The following is a 24,618-nucleotide window of genomic DNA, read 5'->3' on the forward strand; positions in this document are numbered from 1 at the left end:
GTTTTTTTGGTATTGTTTTTATTGAAAATTAGGGTTTTAAACTGAAAATTTACGATTCCATTTTTGGTAGGAAATTTTGTTAAAAAATCAGCTTTTTCGTTAAATTTTACTAGTTATTAATTCGTTTTTTTTATTATGATTTTTTAAAGTAATTTTTGTAACCGCAAGTTCGACGATTTAGTTGGAAATTTGTCTTTTTTGAAGTTAATCGTCTTAGTAAGAAATTCATTTTGTAAGTTAAAAATGCAGCAAAAATGCAGACGATAGAAAAGTTATCTCTTTTGTTTGAAAATTAATGTCTTGTCTAAAAATGAACATTTTCTTGAATATTCCACCCGGTAAAATTGAAATTCTGTTAAACTGAGTCGAGATTAAAAAAGAAAACAAAGAAAAAAAAAAAAGAAAAAAAGCAGCGATTCCATTATCTTCGACAGGAAATAATTCGGTATCTAATCGCTGGAAAGTATTGTTTCTGGCGAAGAGAGAGTGCTTGAGTAGTCAAGCAGTCATTAAAACATTCTGTCTAGTGTTTTCAGAGGAGAAAGGGAAAAATAATATTTCCGTTGTGCATACTTCTTGGCTATTTGAATTCAACTCTGTAAAAATTTTCTCCTTGAAATTTGTCTAGAGTCCTCGAGAGCCAAACGACCCTCTCTGACATTGTGCGAAGGGTGGAAATCTCGTGTGCTCATTACATTTCGTAATATTGCGTAGGGACAGAAGTAAGGGTTCTCAAAAGGTTTTTTCGAGTTCTAGACACCAAAAGAGTCATACCCTAACCATAATAGAACCGAGGATCGGTGTCTGCAAAATGAGACAAGTGCGTTTCAAGATTAAATATTATCACTTTTTATCATTTCAGACTTCATAGTCCAAAATACTCTCAAAAAAAAGGGGAAATAGGGTGAGTTTTAATCAGTGTTTCATACGCAAAATTTAGAATTTTAACCAAACTGTTGAATTTTAAAGAATAAAGATTAATTTTCAACCAAATGATAGAATTAAAAAAAAAATAATTAATTTCAACCAAAAGCAGTTGCATTTTGAACTAAATAATTGTGAATTTTGTAGAAGACAGTTAAATTTTCAACCAAACACAGGGTTACTGTTTTAATCGAAAAAAAAAATCTCGGTGTTTTTTTCCGGTTCGCAAACATTTTTCCAGGTCACTAAAATTTGAAAAATCGAACTCTATGCTGAACATTTGTCCATTTGGAGTCACAAAAAATAAACAACAAATTAAAGCATTCAAAGTGGAACTCTTGAATTTTAAACTTTTGAAATTGAAGTTTAAAAGACTTTCCAATTCAAAAATGTGGTATTCAAATGCTAATTCATTTACACGTATAAACTGGAAGGCAATAGCCACTTTCCAATCAAACAGTTTTAAATGAAATGCAGATAAGCTGCAAAATTCAGAATTGTTAACATTCGTAAATTACAGAGTTAAAAAATTTAGAAAACTTCTAGAAATTTCTGCGAATTTAAACAAATTTCCTTCAAATTTGGATTTATAAATAACAATTGAACATTTATTATTTGTAGAAAAAACATCGTAATTTTAAGAGATATTTAGAATTTTTTATAGATTCAAAATTAATTTAGAATTTAAAAAGATATTAAATAATGTAAACGAAGTGTGTGTAACGAAAAAATTCGAATATTCGTACAGAAATATCAGTAAAAATACCCATAACCTAATTTAAAATAAAATGTAGATTTTTGCAGATGCAAAAAAAAATAGAATCTTTTTAAGCATTGTGAAATGCTCCAAATGAATAAAAAGATTCTTAATATTCCTAGGAAAATTGAAAATGATTTTTCATTTTGAAAAATTATTTTAATAGAATATTTAAAAAGATTTTAAGCGATTTCCAAAATTGTAGGGAAAATTCTATACATTTTAAAATATGTTTAGAAATTCTGAAAAAAATTTGCACACATTTCGTTTAAATTACTTGACATCATTTCAAGTTTTAAATTAATTTTGAATCTTTTCAAAACTTCTAAGTATCTCTTAAGATTACTAAAAATTTTTTTACAAATAGTAAGTGTTCAATTATTATTTCCACATAACAATTCAACCATTTCGCTTACAAATTAAACATTTTTTAAATAGAATAATAAAAATTGTAACGTTAAAAGTTTAAAAGCTCTTTGAAATGCTAACGATTTAAAGGTTTCTATGTCAAAAAATTCAGTTTCAAATTGTTTACTTTGAAATATTTCGCTTCAATTTACTCATCTAAAATAAACAGTCAAATATTTGTAAATATTAAATAATTATTCTTTTTCTTAATTATTTTTGTAATTTAATGGGTTAAAAATGGAATATTTTGGGCAGAAACAATATTTTTAATTTAATAAGTGCCTTCAATGTGAATATCTTATTATTAAGTTATTTTTTAGACTGAAAATAATTTGTAAAGTTTCAATAGCACCTTTACATTTTTTAATGACTAAGATTTTCGAATTAAAACAGTAACAATCTGGAAATTCTTAACCTTTGAACGTATTTAGAATCGTTTTATCAAACAATTATTGTACAGGTTTTAATACTTAAAGCACAGATCAATTAAAAAAAATATCTATTCATTTATTTATATTTACAATTGATAAAATAACACTTTTTTTAATCAAAATTTTAAAACTTCAAACGCTTTTCATTTTTAATTGTGTAAGTCTTCAAGACTGCGAAATTATAAATTTTTAACAAAAAAAAAGTTCATTTTCAAAAACACCGTTGCGGTTTTAAGGAAAAAGAGGAAATTCTAACTGAAAAAGTATAATTTTCCACCAAAAATGGGAAAATTACATTTTCAAATAAAAAATTGCGTTTGAAAATATAAAAAAAAATTATTTAATTTTGCAAGCAGAGATGAACTTTCAAACCAAAAAAATTAACAAAGTGGTTTAAAATTTACATTTTTATTCAAAAAGTTAATTTCTATCCACAAAAATGAGTTTTCAACAAGGAAGTTAAATTTTTAACTAACGATATGAATATTCAAATTAAATCTCAATTCTTCAACCAGAAAATGAATTTTTTAATAAGAAGTTCAATTTTCAACCAACCAAGCTCAATTTCCAGTTACAAAAATTCATTTTACAACCAAAAATGAATTTTCAACAAAATAGTTAAATTTTTTTAAACAAAGTAATGAATTTCAAACTGAAATGATGATTCTCCAACTGAAATCGTTAAACATTCAAAGATAAATTTTTAGCAAACAAAAAAAATTAATTTAACAAAATAGGTATACATTTTTAATTAACATGATGAAACTTCGAATAAAAAAAAATCAACAAAGGAGTTTAATTTTCAACCAAAAAGTTGAATTTTCAAACAAAATCATTAATTTTAAAATAAAAAAGATAAATTTTCATACAAAAAAATTTTTTTTAACAAAGAGGTTCAAAGTTTACACTTTTAGTTGGAAAATTAATTTTTATAGCAAAAAATTAGTTTTCAAGAAAGTAATTAAACTTTCAACCAACGAGATCAATATTCAACAAAAATGATAAATTCTTCAATAAAAAAAAAAAGAATTTTTAATAAGAAGTTGGTTTTTCAAACAAAATCATTAATTTTGAAATAACCATAATAAATTTTCCACTAAAGTCATGAATTTTTAACTGGAACTTTAACTAAAAAAAGGAAACTTTAAAAAAAAATACTAAAAATTCATCAAAAGAGTAATTTTCAACCAAAAAGATGAATTCTCTACGAAAAATTTAATAGTTTATTTCAATCAAATAAGATTTTAACTTTAAATCAAAAACAGTTAAATTCAATCAATAAAGAAGAATTTTTAACATGAGCTGCATTTTTAACTAAGAAATATTTATCCGTCAGTTTAATTTTCAATCAAAAGATTCATTTTCTATAAAAAATTACGAATTTTCAACGAAATAGTTGAATTTTCAAAAAAATAAAACATATATGTCCAATTTATAAAATTTCTATTCATAATTATACAACTATAAAAATTTTCGTGTTAAAATTATTTAAATAATCACGAATGATTATTAAAAAAATTGCACACTTTTGAAAAGTTTCAATTTAAAACCAAATAATTTGGAATCTTACAATTTGTTATTCAGTGCTTTTACTTTAACCAATTTTCAAAATATTTAATTTTTCAAATTATTTAATGACAATAAAATCCTAACAATTTTGAACGCTTTTTACAATTTAAAATTCATTAACCAGTAAGAATTTCAAATTAAAATTATACAACTCTGAACGACTTGTATCAAAATGTATTCAATTTTTTAAATCAGCATTCAAGTGACTTAAAAAATAAAATAAGACATTCATATTATCAAATTCAAGCATTTAGAATTGAAACCTTCAAAAATAAAATTTTTTACAATTAAACAATATCGAATTATTGAAAACCTCTCAATTTTTATTTCTCTCAGTCACTACCTTAGTGAAAAAATTCTCTAATTATATCTTCCGAGGTTCTGATGGACCGGATTCCACCTTAAACTGCAAGACCCCTCCAGTATCGTAAACCACTTGAATAAAAATCGAAAAAATATCCCCTTTATCAAAATATTTTCCAATTTCTCTAGTCCTTACCGAATTCGCATCACCATTAGGCTTTTCTCCATCTTGCAGCACCCTCTGCCTCAAAGCCAATCTATCCAAACTGGCCAATCTGTAACTTCCACCGACATCCCTGTCTCTGGTCAATCTATCCGTTGCTGTTCCATTCGATCCAGCATTAAAACTCGACGTATATTTTGGAAGTGTGGGCGGAGGTCCTTGTCTCATTTTGTCTCGATTTAGCATAGAATTACTACTGTACAAAAAGGACGAATTATTCGAACTCGTTCGTCCAGCTGTTGCTGAAATCGCCGGCATTGTCGCAGTTGTCGAAATACTCGACAGTGGATTTTTGATTCCATTGCTCTGCGGAGCAACTCCATTTTGATTTTGATTTTCCGCCGACATTTTGCCTCTTAATTATTATTATTATTATTTTTTGCACTTTTTAAAAACTAGTTCCTTAGTTAATAATTCCACAAAAAAATACTTCAATTGTCAATTGTCATTAATAGCACTAAACACTGCACTGGATTGAACAATTATTTTTGGGTTGCGGTTCTCCCAACTGGATTGTTGACACTGTTTGTAATTTTAAACATTTTAATTTAGCAAGTTTGATAGGGTTTCAATTTGGAAGCCAGGTTTTAAAAAAAAATTATTTTCTAATCAAGTTTAGGGCTTCCAATTTGAAAACTAACCAAATTACAAACATTTAAAATTTATTGTCCCATAGATTTTAAAAAAATCTAACCCTGTAAAATTTTTAATACCCAATTTTTTTATATATCAAATACTGATTTCTAACCCAAAAAATTAATGTTTTATTTTAATTTCAAAGAATCTGTTGACCTTTACAATAATTCCAGGTGAATTTTAATGGTTTGAGGATAAATTCATAAGACTTTAAAACAATTCAAATTAATTGGCAAAAAAATTCCATTGATTTCAGTAAAATCGGTGTAAATTTAGAGGAATTAAAGAAAAAAAATAAAAAGAATTCTAAGAAATTCTATAGATATTTATTAGTTTAAAAAAATTCAAGTAAATTGAAAACAATTAAGCAGTTTAAAAATGCATTGAATTAAGTAAATTCGAAATGTATTAAAAAAAATGTAAAGTATTTCAAATGAATAAAAAATTCAAGAGAATTCCAAAGACTTCAAAATAAACTGACAACACTTCAGGGTGAATTTTAAACGGATTTTAACCAATATTTGAAATTTTTTCAAATTTATGAACCCCTATTAAATCCCTCACTTTCTTCGAATAAATACTTTGAAATCCATTAAAATATGAATAATAATTCCTTAAAATGCTATCAAATATATTTTTTGAAATTCTGGAATTTTTTAAGTACCTTTAAGAGCTTCTTAAATCCCTTAAAATCCTCCGAAATTTAATAAAATCTTTTCAATACCTACTAAAGTTCTTGGAAATTCTTTACAAACACAGGAAAATTTGAATAAATCTTTTTAAAGTGATAAAAATTCCTTTAAATGTTTTTAAATTCTCTAAAAAAAATTGTAATCCTTTGACATCTCTGGTACTTTTTTGAAGCTCACAAAAATATTTAAGAATCTTTTAAAATACCCTAAAATATTTAACATTCTTTGAAATCCCATTAAATTATTCAAATAAATAGAAAATTCATTGCAGTCTTTTAAAATATCCTAAAATATTTTAAAAGAAATTAAATTTTTCTAAATCCTTACGTAAGAGTTTCGAAATTCCTGAAAAATGTTTGGAAAGTTCTTGAAAATTCTTTGGAGTTTTTTCAAATACCTTAAAATCTTCTAGATTTTAAAAAATCGTACCAATACCTTCCGAAAGCTCTTGAAAATTCCTGGCATTTAACAAAAAAAATACTTAAAATTTTGTTGAAATTTCAAATGATTGAAATCTATTTAAAATTTTCCGGAGTCTTCTAAAATATTTAAAAACCTTCGAAACATTCTAAAGCTCCTAAAAGTGCCTTGTAATTAAAAAAAAAAAAACTTAAAATCTTTAAAATCCCTTGGAATCCCTTCAAATTATTAAAATCTATAAAAAAAATGACTTGAAATCTATTAAAATATCCTAAAACATTTTAAAGCTCTTTAAAATTCCTGGGACTTTTTTTCAAATCCCTTGGAAATCTTTTTAAATTCCTTGAACCTTTTCAAAGCTCTTGAAAATTCCTAGGATTTTTTTTTTAAATACCCTATAATCTGTTGAAATACCTTAAAATTACTGAAATCTACTGAAAAATGTCTAAAAACTTTTAAAAAACTGAAAATATTAAAAATCCCTTCCAATGATTGAAATCTATTAAAAGTTCTTTGAAATTTGGTAAACTACCTTAAAATAGTTTATCTCCTTTTGAATACCTTAAAATTATTTAAAGTTACTCAAAATCTCTTTAAATTATTTAAATCTACTAAAAATTTCCTACAATATTTTTAAGCCCTTACGAACTGTTTGAAGCTTTTAAAAATCCCTTGAAATTAAAAAAATACACTAAAATAGTTCAAATCCTTTTGAATAATTGCAATTAAAAAAAAAAAATAATTAAAAATACTCGATAATCTTTTGAAATCGCTTCAAATTATTGAAATCTACTAAAAAAAAATCTCGGACTCTTCTAAAATATTTAAAACCCATCGAAACGTTCTAAAGCTCCTAAAAATTCCAAGGAATTAAAAAGAATTAAAATCGTTAAAATTCCTTTAAATTATTGAAACCGGGTGAAAATTTCCGGAATTTTCTAAAATATTTAAAAACCTTCGAAATAGTCTAAACATCCTAAAAATCTCTTGGAATTGAAAAAAAAACAGACATAAAATCCCTTTAAATTATTGAAATCTATTAAAAATTCCCTGAAATATTTTCAAATACTTTCAAATTGTTTCAAGCCGTTTTAAATAATTGCAATTGTTTTAAAGCTCTTGAAAATACCTGGGATTTTTTTGGTAAATACTCTAAAATCTTTTGAAATACCTTCAAATTACTGAAATATACTGAAAAATTTCCGGAATCTTCTAAAATATGAACAAACCTTCGAAACATTCTAAAAAAAGACTTAAAATGTTAAAAATCCCTTGGAATCCCTTCCAATTATTGAAATATATTAAAAGTTCTTTCAAATTTGGTAAAATACCCTAAAATATTTAAATTCCTTTATGAATACCTTAAAATTATTTAAATTTATTCAAAATTGCTTGCAAATTTTTAAGGCTCTTAAAAATTACTCTTTTTTTGCAAATATACTAAAATCTTTGGAAATCTCTTCAAATTATTTAAATTTACTAAAACAATTTCGGAATCTTCTAATATTTAAAAACCATCGAAACAGTCTAAAAAAAATTTTTAGTAGTTAAAATCCTTTGTAATCTTTTTAGATTATTTGCAATTTTTTAAAGCTTTTGAAAATTCCTGGGATTTTTTCAAAATATTCTAAAATATTTTGAAATATCTTCAAATTATTGAAATTTACTGAATAATGCCAACTTTTTATAGCTCTTGAAAATTCCTCGGATTTTTTTATTGTAAATACTCTAAAATCTTTTGAAATCGCTTCAAATTATTGAAATGTAGTCAAAAATTTTTTCGGTATTTTCTAAAATATTTAGAAACCATCGAAACGTTCTAAAGCTCCTAAAAATTCCTTGGAATTAAAAGAAATTAAAATCGTTAAAATTTCTTCAAATTATTGAAATCTACTTAAAAAATTCCGAAATCTTCTAAAATATTTAAAAATCTTCGAAAAATTCTAAAATAAAAAATTAAAATATTAAAAATCCCTTGGACTCCCCTCAAATTATTGAACTATATTAAAAGTTATTTGAAATTTTATAAAATACCTTAAAATAGTTTGACTCCTTTTGAATACCTCAAAATTATTTAAATTTATTCAAAATTCCTTTAAAACCTTAAAAATTACTGTTTTTTTTTTTTTGTAAATACTCTAAAATCTTTTGAAATCTCTTCAAATTATTCAAATTTACTAAAACAATTTCGGAATCTTCTAATATTTAAAAACCATCGAAACATTCTAAAATAAAAAATTAAAATATTAAAAATCCCTTGGACTCCCCTCAAATTATTGAACTATATTAAAAGTTATTTGAAATTTTATAAAATACCTTAAAATAGTTTGACTCCTTTTGAATACCTCAAAATTATTTAAATTTATTCAAAATTCCTTTAAAACCTTAAAAATTACTGTTTTTTTTTTGTAAATACTCTAAAATCTTTTGAAATCTCTTCAAATTATTCAAATTTACTAAAACAATTTCGCAATCTTCTAATATTTAAAAACCACCGAAACATTCTAAAAAATTTTTTAGTAGTTAAAATCCTTTGTAATCTTTTTAAATTCTTTGAAATGTTTTAAAGCTTTTGAAAACTCCTGGGATTTTTTCAAAATATTCTAAAATCTTTTGAAATTTACTGAATAATTGCAACTTTTTATAGCTCTTGAAAATTCCTCGGATTTTTTTTTGTAAATACTCTAAAATCTTTTGAAATCGCTTCAAATTATTGAAATTTACATGTACTTGAAGTTACGACCATTCTGATTGTCGATATTTGAAAATATAAAAACGTGAAAAGTTATCTTTTTTTACCTAACTAATTATAGAGTGAGTGAGAAAGTTCGGCAAGACCCCTAAAAACCACCCTTAATATAACCACACCTAAAATTTTAAAAATGACCATTTTGATTGTCGATATTTGAAAATATAAAAACGTCAAAAATTATCTTTTTTTACCTAACTAATTATGGAGTGAGTGAGAAAGTTCGGCAAGACCCCTAAAAACCACCCTTAAAATAACCACACCTAAAATGTTAAAATATTTTCAAATATCGACAATCAAAATGGCCATTTTTAAAATTTTACGTGTGGTTATATTAAGGGTGGTTTTTAGGGGTCTTGTCGAACTTTCTCACTCCCTCTATAATTAGTGAGATAAAAAAAGAAAATTTTTGACGTTTTAATATTTTCAAACATCGACAATCAAAATTGTGTTTGGCAGGTTTGAATAATGGGTGATTTGTAAGGGTATTCAACCCCTCAAAAAATAAAAATTTCGAAAACTTCTTCCGATGGAATATCATTTTTTGTCATCCTAAATGATTTAGGCAACAAAAAATTCGGGGAAAAAAATCTTTAATTTCGTTCATATGAACGTTCGTAACTTCAAGTACATGAAATTTACTCAAAAAAATTTTCGGTATTTTCTGAAATATTTAGAAACCATCGAAACGTTCTAAAGCTCCTAGAAATGCCTTGGAATTAAAAGAAATTAAAATCATTAAAATCGTTAAAATCCCTTCAAATTATTGAAATCTATTAAACATTTCTTGAAATATTTGCAAATCCTTTGAAACCTTTTCAAGCTCTTAAAAATGCTTTGGAATTGAATAAAAACATAAAATAGATCAAATCATTTTGAATATCTCAAAATGATTAAAATCTATAAAAAAATTTCTTGAAATTGTTTAAAATACCCCAAAATATTTCAAAATAATCCTTAAAACATTGATTTGAGAAAAAAGTGACAGAAATTGAGTATGATAGACTAGGTTATTCTGCTTTATATTTTATTATTTTTCTCAGTAACTGATAACATTTCTATTGATTTAAATAGCCTACATTCAAACATTCAATACTAAATGGAATCTCAGGAAACGAATAATTTTTTCTGGATAAACTCATTATAAATTATACGGAGAATGAACTTTCAATAAATGGGGGTATTCATTGAGGGGTCTCTTTCCGGGAATACTATCAATGGTTTCTTGCACGCTGAATGTCATAGATCAAAATAATTGCAGTTGTAAACGAGGACGAGAATATCGCTACACTCTCGTTGCACAAAAAGAGAAGACATAAAAAAAATAAAAATAAAAGATAAAAGCCAAAGACCGCTCCATTTTCATGCAAATTGTTACAAGATTAATACCCTGGAACGCAGAGTAATTTTTTGTCTACCAATCGTAAAATCACCTTTTATGGCTTTTCTTAATTTATATACCTTCAAACTTTTTAAACGAGACACAACAAATTTTTTTAACTCACCAAATAATAGAGAATAGTTCTGACTTGGATTGAGAAATTAGCAATGTTAACAATTTTCTTCTCTTTAGCATAAAATCTTATCGATTTCCGGATTGTTCAAAAAATCTATACTTTACACTGGCAATTATTTTATAGAAAAATAATCGTACAAAGTAAAATAAATTAAACTCTGATTAGAAATATTCGAAAAGATAGAGAAAAACTTTGAAAATTAATCCCTACTTCACAAATTCCAATAAAATTATTAACTTCTCTACAAATAAGATATATTTTTTTAATTGTTTTTAAATCCCAAGAATTTCTACGTACTTTGGATTATCTAAAAATAAATTCGCTTCCAATTTTACAGAAGCCCATATCTTAATTATTCATCAATGAAAGAATCCCACGTCTAAAATATTTCTTTTTAAAATTTTTAATTCATCTAATTGAGTTGCCTGAATAGTTAATTTAAAGTTGTTTTTTCTTCAATTTTGAATAATTTCTAGGTTCTAGTTTTTTGTTGTTGTAAATCTCACTTAATTTCGTTTAATTTCAACTTCACTTGTTTTTAAACTCGAAAATTTCTATTAGAATTATTATTTTTTGGGAAGGATTTATAATTTAAGTTATTTTAAAAAAGGCACACTTTTAAACTACTACGTTATTTCATATTCTACAATACTTTTCGTTTTGTAAAACTCAAATTTGATATTTTTGCTAATTGTCCGTATTTCGAACGTTTTTAATTTTAAGCATTCAAACAATTTTAATTCGAAATGTATAAATAAATATATAACATATAATTTGGAGAGCTTTTTATTAAAAATGATTTAATTTAAAAAAATTTAAGTTTGAATACTTTAAACTGAAGATTATTCTATTATTAAAAATATAAGAGTGTACAATCAAAAATTTTTATTTTCTAATAATAATAATGGAATTTAAACTTATTTTTAAACTATTGAAGCTAACCATAAACCTTGAAATATAAAATTCCCGAAAAAGAAAATATTCGAGATAGAAAATTCCTGAAATTTTAAAACTGCTAAAATAAAAAAATCTCGAATGGAAAAATCCCAAATTCTTTATCATAATACCAAATTTAAAAATCCCGACGCTTTAAACATAAAATTAATAAATCAATTATTGGATTATAATGTGAAATCCAACAGTCTTAAAAAATATTTCAATCTAAAATTATAACACATTGTACTAAAAATGTTTAAATTTGAAATGCTTTTATTTTTAAATTGTTTCCATTTTAACGCTTTTAATTTATAATTATACAAATACCAATTTGAAATAAAAATATATTTTAATCTTACACTCAAATTATTAAATTTGTAATGTTTCCAAACTTTTAATTAAAATTTATTAATCTTAAACAAGATAAGTTTAAAATTATTCAAGTTTGAATAGTTTACACTTAAGATTATTCTATTATTAAAAATATCACAAAAATACATTTGTTTATCATATTACCGAATTTAAACAATAATAAAATATTTTAAATTATAAATATACTTTAATTATTAAACATACAATAATCAAATATTATTATACAAGAGAAAAGTCTTAATTATGATTTGAATTTCAAATAACAATAATTTCAAAAATATATACATTTTTAGATGAAACTTTTTTATTTTAAAATCTGGACAGTATTAAAAAAATGACAAAAAACGTGCTCAAAAATCTATTTAAAACAAAATATTAAAAAGAAATTTCGAGAAAAATCAGTGCTAAATTGAATCCTGTAAAGTGTTTCAAATTTTTTTTTAATGATCAGAGAAAATTTAGGGACAATTTTTTTTTCGTTTGAGGCGCACGTTATTTTAAATTTGAACTGTAATAAAAAATGCAACCCTTCATTTAACGAGAATATCTATCCAGAATTTTCTTTTTTAATTGTTGTCATTTTAAATTAAAATTTTTTTGAATCTTTTAAAATAAAAAAAATGTTCTTTGATAAAAATATTTTATTATTTTATTTATGATGAATAAATATTAATAAAAAACAATTTTGTCAATTCGGTAGTTTTTTTAGTTCTGATATTTTATAATTCGGCAACTTTCTTTCGGGAATTTTATGATTCAAGAATTTTTCAATTCAGTAATATTATAAACTGTTCGGGAATTTTATTACTCGAAATATTTTCATTTCGGGATTTCCATATTTCTTCAATTTTATAATTTCACTAATTTTCTATTTCCAATACTTTTTTTTCGGGAATTTTACAGTGCCCGGAATTTTATTTATTTAAAATTTTTTTTAAAAGTCCCATTAACACATTGTTCAATATTAAACTCAATTAAATAATTCTCTAATTTATAAAACACCAATAAGAAATTATGCAACTGATAAAATTGTCAATTTCAAACAATATAACAATTAACACTTTGACATAAAAATGGTACTATTTTGGCCATTTTTTCTTCAAAAAGTAAAAAAAAAAATCGAAAAAGTCAGTAAAATCCGAAGCTTGGAAAATAGAGAATAAATAAATAGAAAATATTAAAAGTCAAAAATTGTATACATTAATTAGAGTGGCATTAGCGTCTTTTTCAACAACAAAAATATTTAAAAATAAGAAAAAAAGAACTATATTTTAAATTTACATTTGTTTTCTAAGAAAACTCTATACAAAGTTAACTGTAGGGTTCAAATTTATGAAGACTTTCTGGCTTAAGTCTAAAGGTCTACAGTAGATTTTTTATCATTATCAAAGACCAAATCTGACGCTAAACCGGATTAGGCTTTCAAACTCAGGTAAAATAGTGCGATTGTAGTAGACACGTAGACCTTGGTAGAAACCCTAACCTTCTTTCTAGTAGTCTGGGTCACAAGAAAAAGAAACTTCGAAACCGATTTTCGTGGCCTCTTCAATAAAAACGCCTCAGGATAAAAACGGAACTCAATAAAAGGAGGCGATAAAAAGCCCTGAAATGGCACTTCATTGAAATCAAAATCATATTACTGATGCAATTTCATATAGAAAACATTATTTTCATGAAAAAATGGTAAAACTTACACAAAAACCCGGTTTAAAAAATGATTCAATTTAAATAAACGATGGCCTTTTCAAAGGTTTTCTATTCAAAATTGTTAATTTTTTAATTAAAATAAAATGTTGCAATTTTAAAGAAAATGACAAAATTTTGAAATTTTTAATTAAAAATGTTTAATTTTGAAGCGCTCTTAACTTTAAACTAATTTTGAATTCTAACAGCTTGGCTTTTAATTTGAAATTATTGAATTTTTAACACTTAGGGGAAAAAAATATTTGAATTTGAACGTCTATTAAAAATCAGCATTGATTAATTTTTGAGGAAAAAACGTTTTCATTGAAATTGTCCTTTAAATTTGGATATCAAATTCTAGATTCGGAAACTTTCAATTAAAAAGGTGTAAGCAATATGTTTTTTATTTGAAATCATTCAGTTTTTTATTTTCTAAAGTTAAAATTAATCATTGAACAATTATTATAAAATTTTAAACTTTTATGCAATTTAAAACTTTATAATTTTAAATATAAGACTATTTAATTTTTGTTGTTTAAATTTTTAAATTGATTATTAATCAATAAGTAAGACTTAGATTTTGAAATTCCACCATTTAGAAAATGGTTTAATTGAAAATGTCCTGGAATATTCAATATTATCCTTAAAATCTATCATTGATTAATTATTATTGCGGATATCAGTTTGACATTTAACATCTTCAAAAATCGCTTAATTGAAATTCTCTTTGAATTTCGAATATTAAATTATTTAATTTTAAAATTTATCAGTTTAAAATGTTCAACTAATAGGGCTTACAATTTGAAGTAAAATGTTACAGTCTAGAAAGAATCAATTCAAAACTGTCTATTTTATTCCAGAATTTAATTTTTAATTTATACAATTTTCAACGTTAAAATTATTTAACTAAGTAGGATGCTAATTGGAAATTGTATAGTTTTTAAACTTTTTCATTTGTAATGAACCAATTTTGAACTTTAAGATTAAAAAATGATTAAATAACAATTTAGGCTTCCTTAAATGAAAATTATTTAATAATTAACACTGACATTTTTAAATTAAACAATTTTAAACGATTTAAATAAAAAAAAGTATTCAATTTTTAAATTAAAAATTCCCCTACAAACTTCAAAGAAACTCAAATTTTAAGGTTTGAAAGTTAGACAAATAAAACTCCAAATTAAAAAGATTTAAAATTATAAAATTAAACACTAAAAACTGATTTAAAAAAAATGTTAAGTTTAGAAAGGATACCTTTTAAATTTAGAGCAATAAAAATTCTACAAATCTAAAACGAAGCAATGAAAAATGTTCAACTATCAATTGTTTAAATTTGGAATTATAAAAGATTGAGCGATTTTTATTTCAAATTTACAATTTTGGTAATTTTAATAATTAATTTATGAATTTTTAAATATAAAATTATTCCAATTGAAACTGTATTACAATTTTTAAGATTTAAGTTCAAAACTAATAAATTTCAAAGCCTATTATTATAAAATTATCCACAAAATTCGTACCAAAAAAGCATACGAAATTATTATAACGCAAACAATTTTAAGTTACAATTATTTAAACAAAAAGGATTGAAAAATGTACAGTTTTTAAAGATTTGCATTTAAAACGAGACAATTTTAAACGTGTCAAATAAAATTTGTTTGATTTAAGGGTCCTAACTTCAAATTGTTCAATTTTCCAAATTTTAATTTGAAATTACTCGATTTTTAAATTTACAATCTTTTATTCTGCGCTTAAAATTTATAACTATTTAAATGTAGCCAATTTTCACTATTTAAATTTCGAAATATTTTTTTGTTGATAGTCTTAAAACTATAAACAAATTCCTATTTACAATATATTGAACTTTAACCACTATTAGTTTGAAATTTGTTTAATTTCCTCAATTTCAAGTTCTTTCAAAATTTCAAAATACTCAATGAATTTTCACGTTTATACCGCTCCGAATCAATCAATTAAAAAATAAAACTGAATAATTAAGATTGTCAAGTAGAAAACATTTAACATTGAAATTTTATTTTGCTTAGAAATTAAACAATTCTACCATTAAACAATTTAAAAATAGAATCGACCTCTATAAAGTATTTGGAAAATAAGCATAATCCAAGCACAACAAAGGTATATCAATCCATGTCAGAAATCTTGAAAAATTAATGTAAACACTGAAAAAGAAAATATTGCGACAACCCGAGAGATCAAGAAAAAAATATGACTCATAGTCGTCACCAACTGGGCTTGAAAATCTAGATCCTTTTGAGAGTTCTTTTTAAATATTTTTTTTTGCAAAACAGGGTTCAATAAAAAACAATTGCATAAAAAAATCTGCAAATAGTTTAATTTTGAACAAACATAAAAATCAAATCAAAACCGAAAATAAAAGAGTTAAATTTCAGTAAAAAAAATAAATATAAACAAAAAAAAATATATATTTTCAACAAAATAGTTAAACTTTCAGCCAATCAGATGAATCTTCAAGAAAAAATTAACTTGAATTCTCATATTTAAAAAATCAATTTTCAACACAACAGTTGAACTTTCAACTAAACAAATGCATTTTCAATTAAAACGATGAATCTTTAACTGCAATAATTAAAGATTCAGCTTATAAAAAGTAATTTTCTAAGTGAAAAAAAAAGAATTTTCAACTCAAATAATGAATCAACAAAAAAAGATTTTTTTTTTTAACAAAATGGTTCAATCTTCAATCTATAAAATGTAATTCTCAACTAAATAATCAAACTTTCAAATAAAAAAAGATATATTTTCAAGCAAAAATTGAATAATTTAGTTTTAAGTTAAAAAAATTAATTTTCAACAAAAATAATTTGCAACAAACTAGTTAAATTTTTAACTAAATATACTAATTTTTCAACTAAAATAATGAATGTTGAACAAAAAAAATATTTTAAAAATAAAACAGTTGAACTAAGCTAAAAATATTAATTTTCAACCCACAAAGATGAATTTTTCAATAAAAAACGAAATAGTTAAATTTGAAGTTAAAAAAATTGTATTTCAATAACAAAAAAAACGAATTCTCAACAAATAATTTAAATTTTTAAACAAATAGATAAATTTTCAACTAAAATGATGAATCATTAACAAAAAGAGTTATTGATTAACAAAGCAGTTGAATTTTTAGGCCAAAAAGACGAATTTTATCAAAAAAATTTAATTACGAACGTAAAAACAAAAAGTAAATTTAACAAAACGGTCGAATTTTCAGTTAAATAATCAAATTTTCAGCAAAATATTCGAATTTTTAAACAAAATAGAGAAATTTCAAACTGGAAAAACGAATTTTTCAACCAAATAATCGAACTTTCAAACTAAAAAGATAAATTTGTAATCAAAAAAGGAATTAATTAAGTTTTTAGTATAAGAAATAGATTTTCAATGACAAAAAAATAATTGTCATAAAACCAGTTAAATTTCTAACTTAATTGATGAATTTTTAACAAATTGTTTAACAAAGCATTGAAATTTTTAACTCAAAAACACGAATTTATTAAATAATAATAATTAAATTTTCAAAAAAAATATCGAATTTTTAAACAAAAAATATGAATTTTTAAACCAAATACTCGAAAATTTCACACTAAAAAGATAAAATGTCATATCTAAAAATGAATAGTTAAATATTCAGTTAAAAAAAATCGATTTTCAATTTAAAAAAAAAAAACAATTTTTAAGAAACCCAGTCAAATTTTTAAACAAATAGATGAATTTTCATCTAAAATGAAGAATCTTTAACAGAAAGGGTAATTTTTTAACAAAGCAGTTGAACTTTGAGGTCACAGACTAATTTTATAAAAACATATTAATTATGAACTCAAAAATATGAATTTTCAACAAAAAAAAAGCATAATTTTATAAACTAAAATTCAGTTTATGCAAAAATCCCTGACATTTTCATGTTTTCCCTGAAAAGGTTTGATAAAAAATCAGATACTCTACAATCTACATAATCTTGAGAAATTACGAACCGACTAAAGTGTTGTGTAAGATAAAAATGTTAATTATAGAAAAATCAGATAAAAGTAGTCTTGAAATGGAAGGCCAACCTTTTTTCGAATACAAACACGTAAATATTTTTGTCATTAAGTACACTTTTGGAGTTCCCAATTTCCAAGAACCAAAATTGCCATTTAAGATAAATTGAAGTTTTCTAATCTTCCAAAATATTATGATAAATAAAAATTAGGATTGAAACTTTTTCAATTAACTGAAATATATTTAAAAACAATAAAATAACTAAGCAGGAAAATACCTGATAAGAAGAGACCAGAGAAAAATTCAGAACAGAAAAATAACCAAATTTCATCAATTTCAATTGTGTGCTTCACAAGCTTGACATAACCTCAATTAAAGTCAGATTTAAATTTTGAACATGAGCCAAAAATTCTGTAGAAGCATGGAATCTGAAAAAACCACAACGGAATACCTTACCTACTTCGTAAATATTCGTTTAATTAAAATTCTACCACTGAAAAAAAAACTGAACTCATAATAAATAAATTTAAAAATTACTTTGCGGCACAATTATTGCTCGTAAATCAATACTAAAGATGTAAATGGATCAATTCAGTCTTTTAAAAGCTTTTTACTCAATTATAACTTTACAAAACATTTTTTCAAAAATTGAAAAAAAACTAACCGGCTCTAAAAAGAATGAGATTTCAGAGAAAATACTATTCCCTGCTTGTGCATAATAGAATAAATCTCACTTTCACATTAAAATCCACCTCAAAACCCAATAATTTTCACCCTCACTGACACAATTCTATCAAAAACTCGTTTAGAACCATAACTTCTTATTTTTTCGGGGTATTCCTCTCACCAAAATGTTTTTTTTTCACTCTTTTTTCGAAGGGGAGAAGGTGCGACTCGCGTCATCGAACCGGCCGAAAGAGCCGGCCTTAGGGATTACACTCTGAATTTCTCCCATTGTTCACAGGGTTTCGCACACAGCACAGGGTAAAGCCCGAAAAGCACTCAATTCTCGACGTGTGGGAAAACTTGGGGTTGGATTATCATTCGATTTTCGTAATGAAGATTGTAGAGCGTCGAAGAGAATGGCGGGTTTTAAATCAACTTTTTTTTCATAGATACTACCATGCATGCACGCACGCGACTGTAAAAATGAGCGCAGAGCGAGCCGAGTCACGATGCGCCCTACGCCACCGATGCGAAATACATTTCGCGAAGAGAGACGACAGAACACTCGGCCGACCACGCCTGACGCAGCTGTCCGAGGTGGTGGGGCAACTCCCACCACAATCGCTATCCCCACCTCGCGGCGGCATACCCCCTCCACAGGGCCAACTAGCCAAGACCGTGACAAGCAGTATTTTACCCCCGGTTTTGATTTAAAAATCGAATTTATGTTGTTTGTTGATGCTGCTATTTTATTAAACAGAAAATATAACTATTTTGGTGAAAATTAACTTTTTTGGAGAAAATTGTTATTTTTTTTTGACACTTAAGTTTTTTAAACTAAAAATTAAACTATTGCATTCTTGTTTGAAAATTGATTTTTTAGTTCAAAATTAAACAATTTGGTTGAAGATTGATGTCTTTTCTTGTAAATACTTCTTTTTATTTGTAGAAAATTAAGGTTTTTAATTAAAAAAACTAATTAGTTAAAAGTGAAAATTCTCTGTTAAAAATTACTTTTTTTTGTTGGAAAAAATTTACCATTTAAGTTAAAAATTCAAATAATTTGCTGAAAATTTAATTATTTTGATAAAAATTCGTATTTTCGGCTCGAAAATCCATGTATTTTATTATTAATGCAACTGTTTGGTTGGAAATTTATCTGTTTTAGTTGTACCTGTTTTCCAATAAAGTGTATTTTATTTTTAATTAATTTTTTTTTTATTGAAATATCAACTACTCATATGAAAGTTAATCTAATTTTTTAAACATTAATTTTTTGGTCAAAAATTTATTGCTTTTTTTAATCAAAATTAATTTTATTAACTGTAAATTTAAGTATCTTGTTAAAAATTCAACTTATTATTTGGAAGATAACTTATTTGTTGAACATTCATATTCTCAGATTGAATATTCAAATATTTTGTAGAAAATTCGTATTTTTGGCTTGAAAATTCGAAATTCTTTGTTAAATATCCCTTTCTTTAGGATAACAGTTCTTGTATTTCCATAGAACATTCAACTATTTGGTTGAAAATGAACTTTTTTGTAGAAAAATTGTCTTTTTTGTAGACAATTAATTTTTTTAATTACAAATTTAACTCTTCCATTATTGCTTAGAAATTGATAATTTTTATTTTAAAATTTCACAATTTAGATAAAAATTTATGTCTTTCCTTATAAATACCTTTTTTTCGTCGAAAATTAATCATTTTAATAAAAAATTCAACTACGTGGTTAGAAACGAAAATTCTTTTTAAAAAATTCTTGTTGTTTTTGTTTTTGAAGATTCATCATTTTAGCTGCAAATTCAAATAATTTGTTGAAAATTTAATTATTTTATTGAAAATTAAACTTTTTAGTTGAAAATTGGATGTCTTTTCTTGTAACTTTTTCTTTTTTTGCAGAAAATTAATCTTCTTAATTTAAAATTCAACTACTTACTTAAAAGTGAAACTTCCTTGTTAAAAATTGTTTTCATTGTTGTTGTTTAAGATTCACCATTTTAGTTAAAAACTTTAAAAAATTTAATTTAATTATTTCTTTGACAATTCAACTATACTTTTTTTAATTTTCACCTTTTTGATTTCAAAATTCATGTATTTCGGTAGAACTAATTTTTTTGCGGTTAAATTTTACAATACATTACATTTTTTGTCAAAAATTAATATTTTTATGCTAAAAAATTACTTCTTAGTTGAAAGTTGAACTACATTTTTAATGATTAATTTTTGTTGGTAAAATTTCGTTTTTCGACCAAAGTTGATTTTTCTTAACTGATAATGTAACCATTTTGTAGAAAATCCAATTTTTTATTAGAAAATTGATCTATTTTTGAGTTTAAAAATTCAAATATTTAGTAAGAAAATTTAGAAACGAAAAAAAATATGTATGATGTAACAAAATTATGTTTTATTGAGAATTCATCTATTTTGGTAGAAAATTAATCTTCTTGGTTGAAAATTTACCTATTTAGTTAAAAATAATAAATTTCCAAAAACAGACAAAAATTTTTTCAACAAAATAGTTCAATTTTCAAACAAAGAAATAAGGTTGTAAAAAAATAATCAAACTTGAACTAGAAAGATTACTTTTCTAACAAAAAAGATCAATTTAAAATTTAAAATAGTATAGTTAAATTAAAATAATTATATTTCAACGAAATAGACCATTGAATAATTTCGAATGTAATTCTTCAAAATTGTACAATTATATTTCAAATTAAGAGCCTTATTACTTTAACAACTACAGATTAAAAAGTTTTGAGATAGATAAATTTTTTATTCTGAAATATTACTATTAAAGTTGAAAACTGAAAGTCTTCAATAATCAACAGTTTAACCATTTTAATTTGGAAAATTTTGGTATCCAATAATTTTATATTTAATCATATTTGAACTTTCATGACAATTTTAATTAAAGAATGTTAAAAATAGTAAATTTTCAAATTGTATAATTCATCAATGATCAATGTTAAATTTTAAAAGTCCAAAATTGAATCATTTTAAATAAAAAATGTATTGGGTAGAAATTTTAAATTGAAAATTTTTGGAATAAAACTACTTTAAATCGATATTTTTATTATTTAAATTTCTTAAAATCTTACAGTTTAAAATTAAAATAGCAGAAATAATTTAATTTATAATTTCAAGTCACATTAGAAATATTTAGGGTTTTCGATTAAATTAACCAATTATCCATGTAAGAAATAAAATTTTTTAACTGATTTTAATTGCAGGGACACAATTTTGAAAAAAATATTTTATTTTGAAAATAATGTTCAACTGAATTAGTAATCAAATAAATTGAATCCAATACAATAAAAATCACTGCAATAGAATAATAATTATTGAAAATTATCACAGAATTAAAATACCTTTCTTTTAGTACGCCCTTGGTTCATTGCAAATTACTCCCATAGAGCATGACCTACGTACTATATTCAAGTCTAGTGGTTACTCCTGACGCTTATTGCTTCTGGTAACGTTCCTGTGACACCCCCCCCCCCCCATAAAATAAAAAAACTCTTACGACTGTCACACTCCACTTCCTCAATTTTACCCCCCCCCCCCAACTCGCTACATTTTTGTCAGCAAAAAAAATTATAATAAAGACTTCAAGAACAATGATGGCCTTGTTGACTTTTAGAGTTGATTTTATTTTCTTCAAACTCGTATTTAAAACATTAAACAGAAGACGTTTTCAGGGGGTTTTCAATATAGAGGGTGGCCCAAAAACATGATTTAACCATTTTTCTGACTTCCCTAATTTTTTCATGACCAATTTTTTATTTCCTCTTTAAACGTAAGAAAATAATTTAAAGCTAAACATTTACATTTTTCAGCAATTTATTTATTTAAATAAAAAAAGATTACTCTTGTACCATAAAATATGAATTTTCAATTCAAGAGGACGAATTTTCAAGAATGCATTTTAATTTTTGAAAAAAAAGATACCTATTCCACAAAATACTTAAATATTTAACAAAATAATTATATTATCAACTAAAAAAAGTTGAATTTTCAACAAAAATATTAAATCTCAACGAAAAATATAATAGTTGATATTTTAAAAAACAAAAAAAGCATTTTCAACCAAATAGTAATATTTTAAACCACAATTGAATGTTCAGCAAAATGATGAATTCTCAACGAAAAATATAATGATTTATAAATTAAACAAAAAAGAAAGGTTTTTTATATCAAATTGGAGAATTTTTAACCAAGAGAATTAAATTTCTACCAAAAAGAAGGAATTTTCAACCAACATGAATTTTTCTAAAATAGTTGAATTTTCGAATAAAAAGAATTAAGATTTTTAAATCAAATAATTTAATTTTCAACAAAGATCAATTTTCAAACCAAATGGTCGAATTTTCAATTTAAAAATTTAAACTTCAACTAAATAGTTGAATTTTTTAGAATAAATTTGCATATTTAACAAACAGGATAAATTTTAAATCTAAAAAAACGATTTTTCTGTTCAAACAGACGAATTTGAATTTAACAAATTGTTTGCATTTTTTAACAAAATAATTAAATTATCAACTAGAAACAGTTTCATTTTTAATAAATAGATGACTTCACAACAAAAAATATAATAATTCATATTTTAACCAAAAAGAGAAATTTTTAACAAATAAAGATTTTTCAGATAAAAAAGAAAAAACGTTGAACTAAACTGTGAAGCTTTTAAGGTAAAAGACGAATTTTTTGTAAAAAAGATGAATTTTCAAACCAAAATATGAATTTTTTACAAAAATTTAATTTTTAACAAAAAACATAAGTTCCCAACAAATAATGTGATTGTAGATATTTCTACTGAAAATATTTTCATTTAAAATAAAAAACAAGTTAAATTCAATCAAAAAAGACAAATAAAAAATATTAATTTTCAACCAAAAAGGATTACTTTAATAAAATTCTTGAATTTCCAACAAAAGAATTAAATATTGAACCAAATTGTTAAATGCTCAACCAACGTATGAATTCTTAACGAAAAATGTTAATTAAATTTTGCATCGACTTGTTGGATTTTAAACCAAAAAAAGTCGACAAAAAAATTAAGTATTCAACTAAAGAGATGAAACTTCAGACGAAAAAAAGTTTTTTACAAAGTAGTTTAACTTTTAACCAAGTACTTAAATTTTCAACACAACAATTACATTTTAAAAAAAAATAAATCAATTCTGAAATAAACAAATAATAAGATATTTTTTAATTAAAAAAAATTAACTTTCATTCATGAAAGATGACTTTTATATCAAATGACAGAACCACAACAGATGAATGTTTAACCAAACAGTTGAATTTTCAACTAAATAGTTTAATCCTTAAAAAGAACAGATTTTTTTTAAACAATTGAATTTTTAACAAAAAAGAGATGCGTTTTAAAATAAAATAGCAAATTTTCAACAAAAATGTTAATTTTAAAAAAGATTATTAAGTTTTCAACTACAGAAACGTTGAATTCAACCAAAAAATTTTCATTTTTTTTTACCAATAATTGAATTTTTAACGAAATAATTAAATTTCCACTCAAATAGCAGATTTTTCAATAAAAAAAAAAATTAAATAAGAAAAAACATACCCTCAATTTTATCGTTGGATTCTTGTTTTTTTAAGCACAATTTCGCAGTTAAACTGGAATATTTGACGTTAAAGGGAAATTAAAATTTTGATTTAATCTTAATTTAATTTCTTAAATTTACGTTTTTCGGATTTGAAATAAAAAAATATTCCAAGCCTTTTTTCAATAAAACCACCTGAAAAATAACATACTGAATAAACTCTTAAATTTTATAATTAATCTTCTAATCTAACTATCATTAACGATTAAATTTGAGTAAAAATAAAATAGAAATTCAACTTTAATAGAATTTATCAGAAATTATTTGCAGTGCTGACGATGCTGACTATCTGTTATAACAAAATTACACGTATTAGTTCATTGCTAAAGAATGATTCACTTTCCATGGAAATTCTTTGTTCTATGCCGTTTTTCCCCTTTGATTTTTATCGTAGTTTCTTAATATAATAAATATGCAATTCATTATTTGTGAAAATCTAAGAGAATAATAGAACAAAAACAATATAAACCTTTGTTTGGAAATAAAACAAAAACATAATTTGAGGTCATGTATTGTTTTTTTTTTTTTTAATAAAGATTTGAAGAAATTAATTTTTTATTAATTTCTGGTGAAATTTAAAATGATTTAGATTATATTTTTATTAATTAATTAAATTTTCAGATCTAAAAATATCAAAATTTGTCGGAAAAGAATCTGGGATAGTATATCCTAGGAAAATTTTATATGAATTCTTA

The 24,618-nt window shown here is 23.7% G+C and overlaps 1 protein-coding gene across 7 annotated transcripts in view; it reads right to left on the minus strand.

Annotated features, from left to right (window-relative positions):
- Window positions 1–24,618, minus strand: part of LOC117172501 (septin-7) — a 178,067-nt gene that overhangs the window by 113,111 nt on the left and 40,338 nt on the right. For 2 of the 7 annotated variants that reach the window (XM_033360504.1, XM_033360502.1), the window contains exons 1-2: window positions 18,479–18,862; window positions 4,589–5,137 (exon numbers count right to left, since the gene is read on the minus strand). The exons of 4 other annotated variants lie outside the window; for them this stretch is intronic. In XM_033360504.1, coding sequence (XP_033216395.1) covers window positions 4,589–4,963 — 375 coding nt within the window. In that variant the 5' untranslated portion in view covers window positions 4,964–5,137; window positions 18,479–18,862. Of the gene's footprint in view, window positions 1–4,588; window positions 5,138–18,478; window positions 18,863–24,618 lie in introns of those variants that run through there. One more of the 7 variants, XM_033360503.1, reaches the window with a different exon arrangement.

This window comes from Belonocnema kinseyi, chromosome 5 (assembly GCF_010883055.1).
Source record: "Belonocnema kinseyi isolate 2016_QV_RU_SX_M_011 chromosome 5, B_treatae_v1, whole genome shotgun sequence".
NCBI classification, from domain to species: Eukaryota; Metazoa; Arthropoda; class Insecta; order Hymenoptera; family Cynipidae; genus Belonocnema; species Belonocnema kinseyi.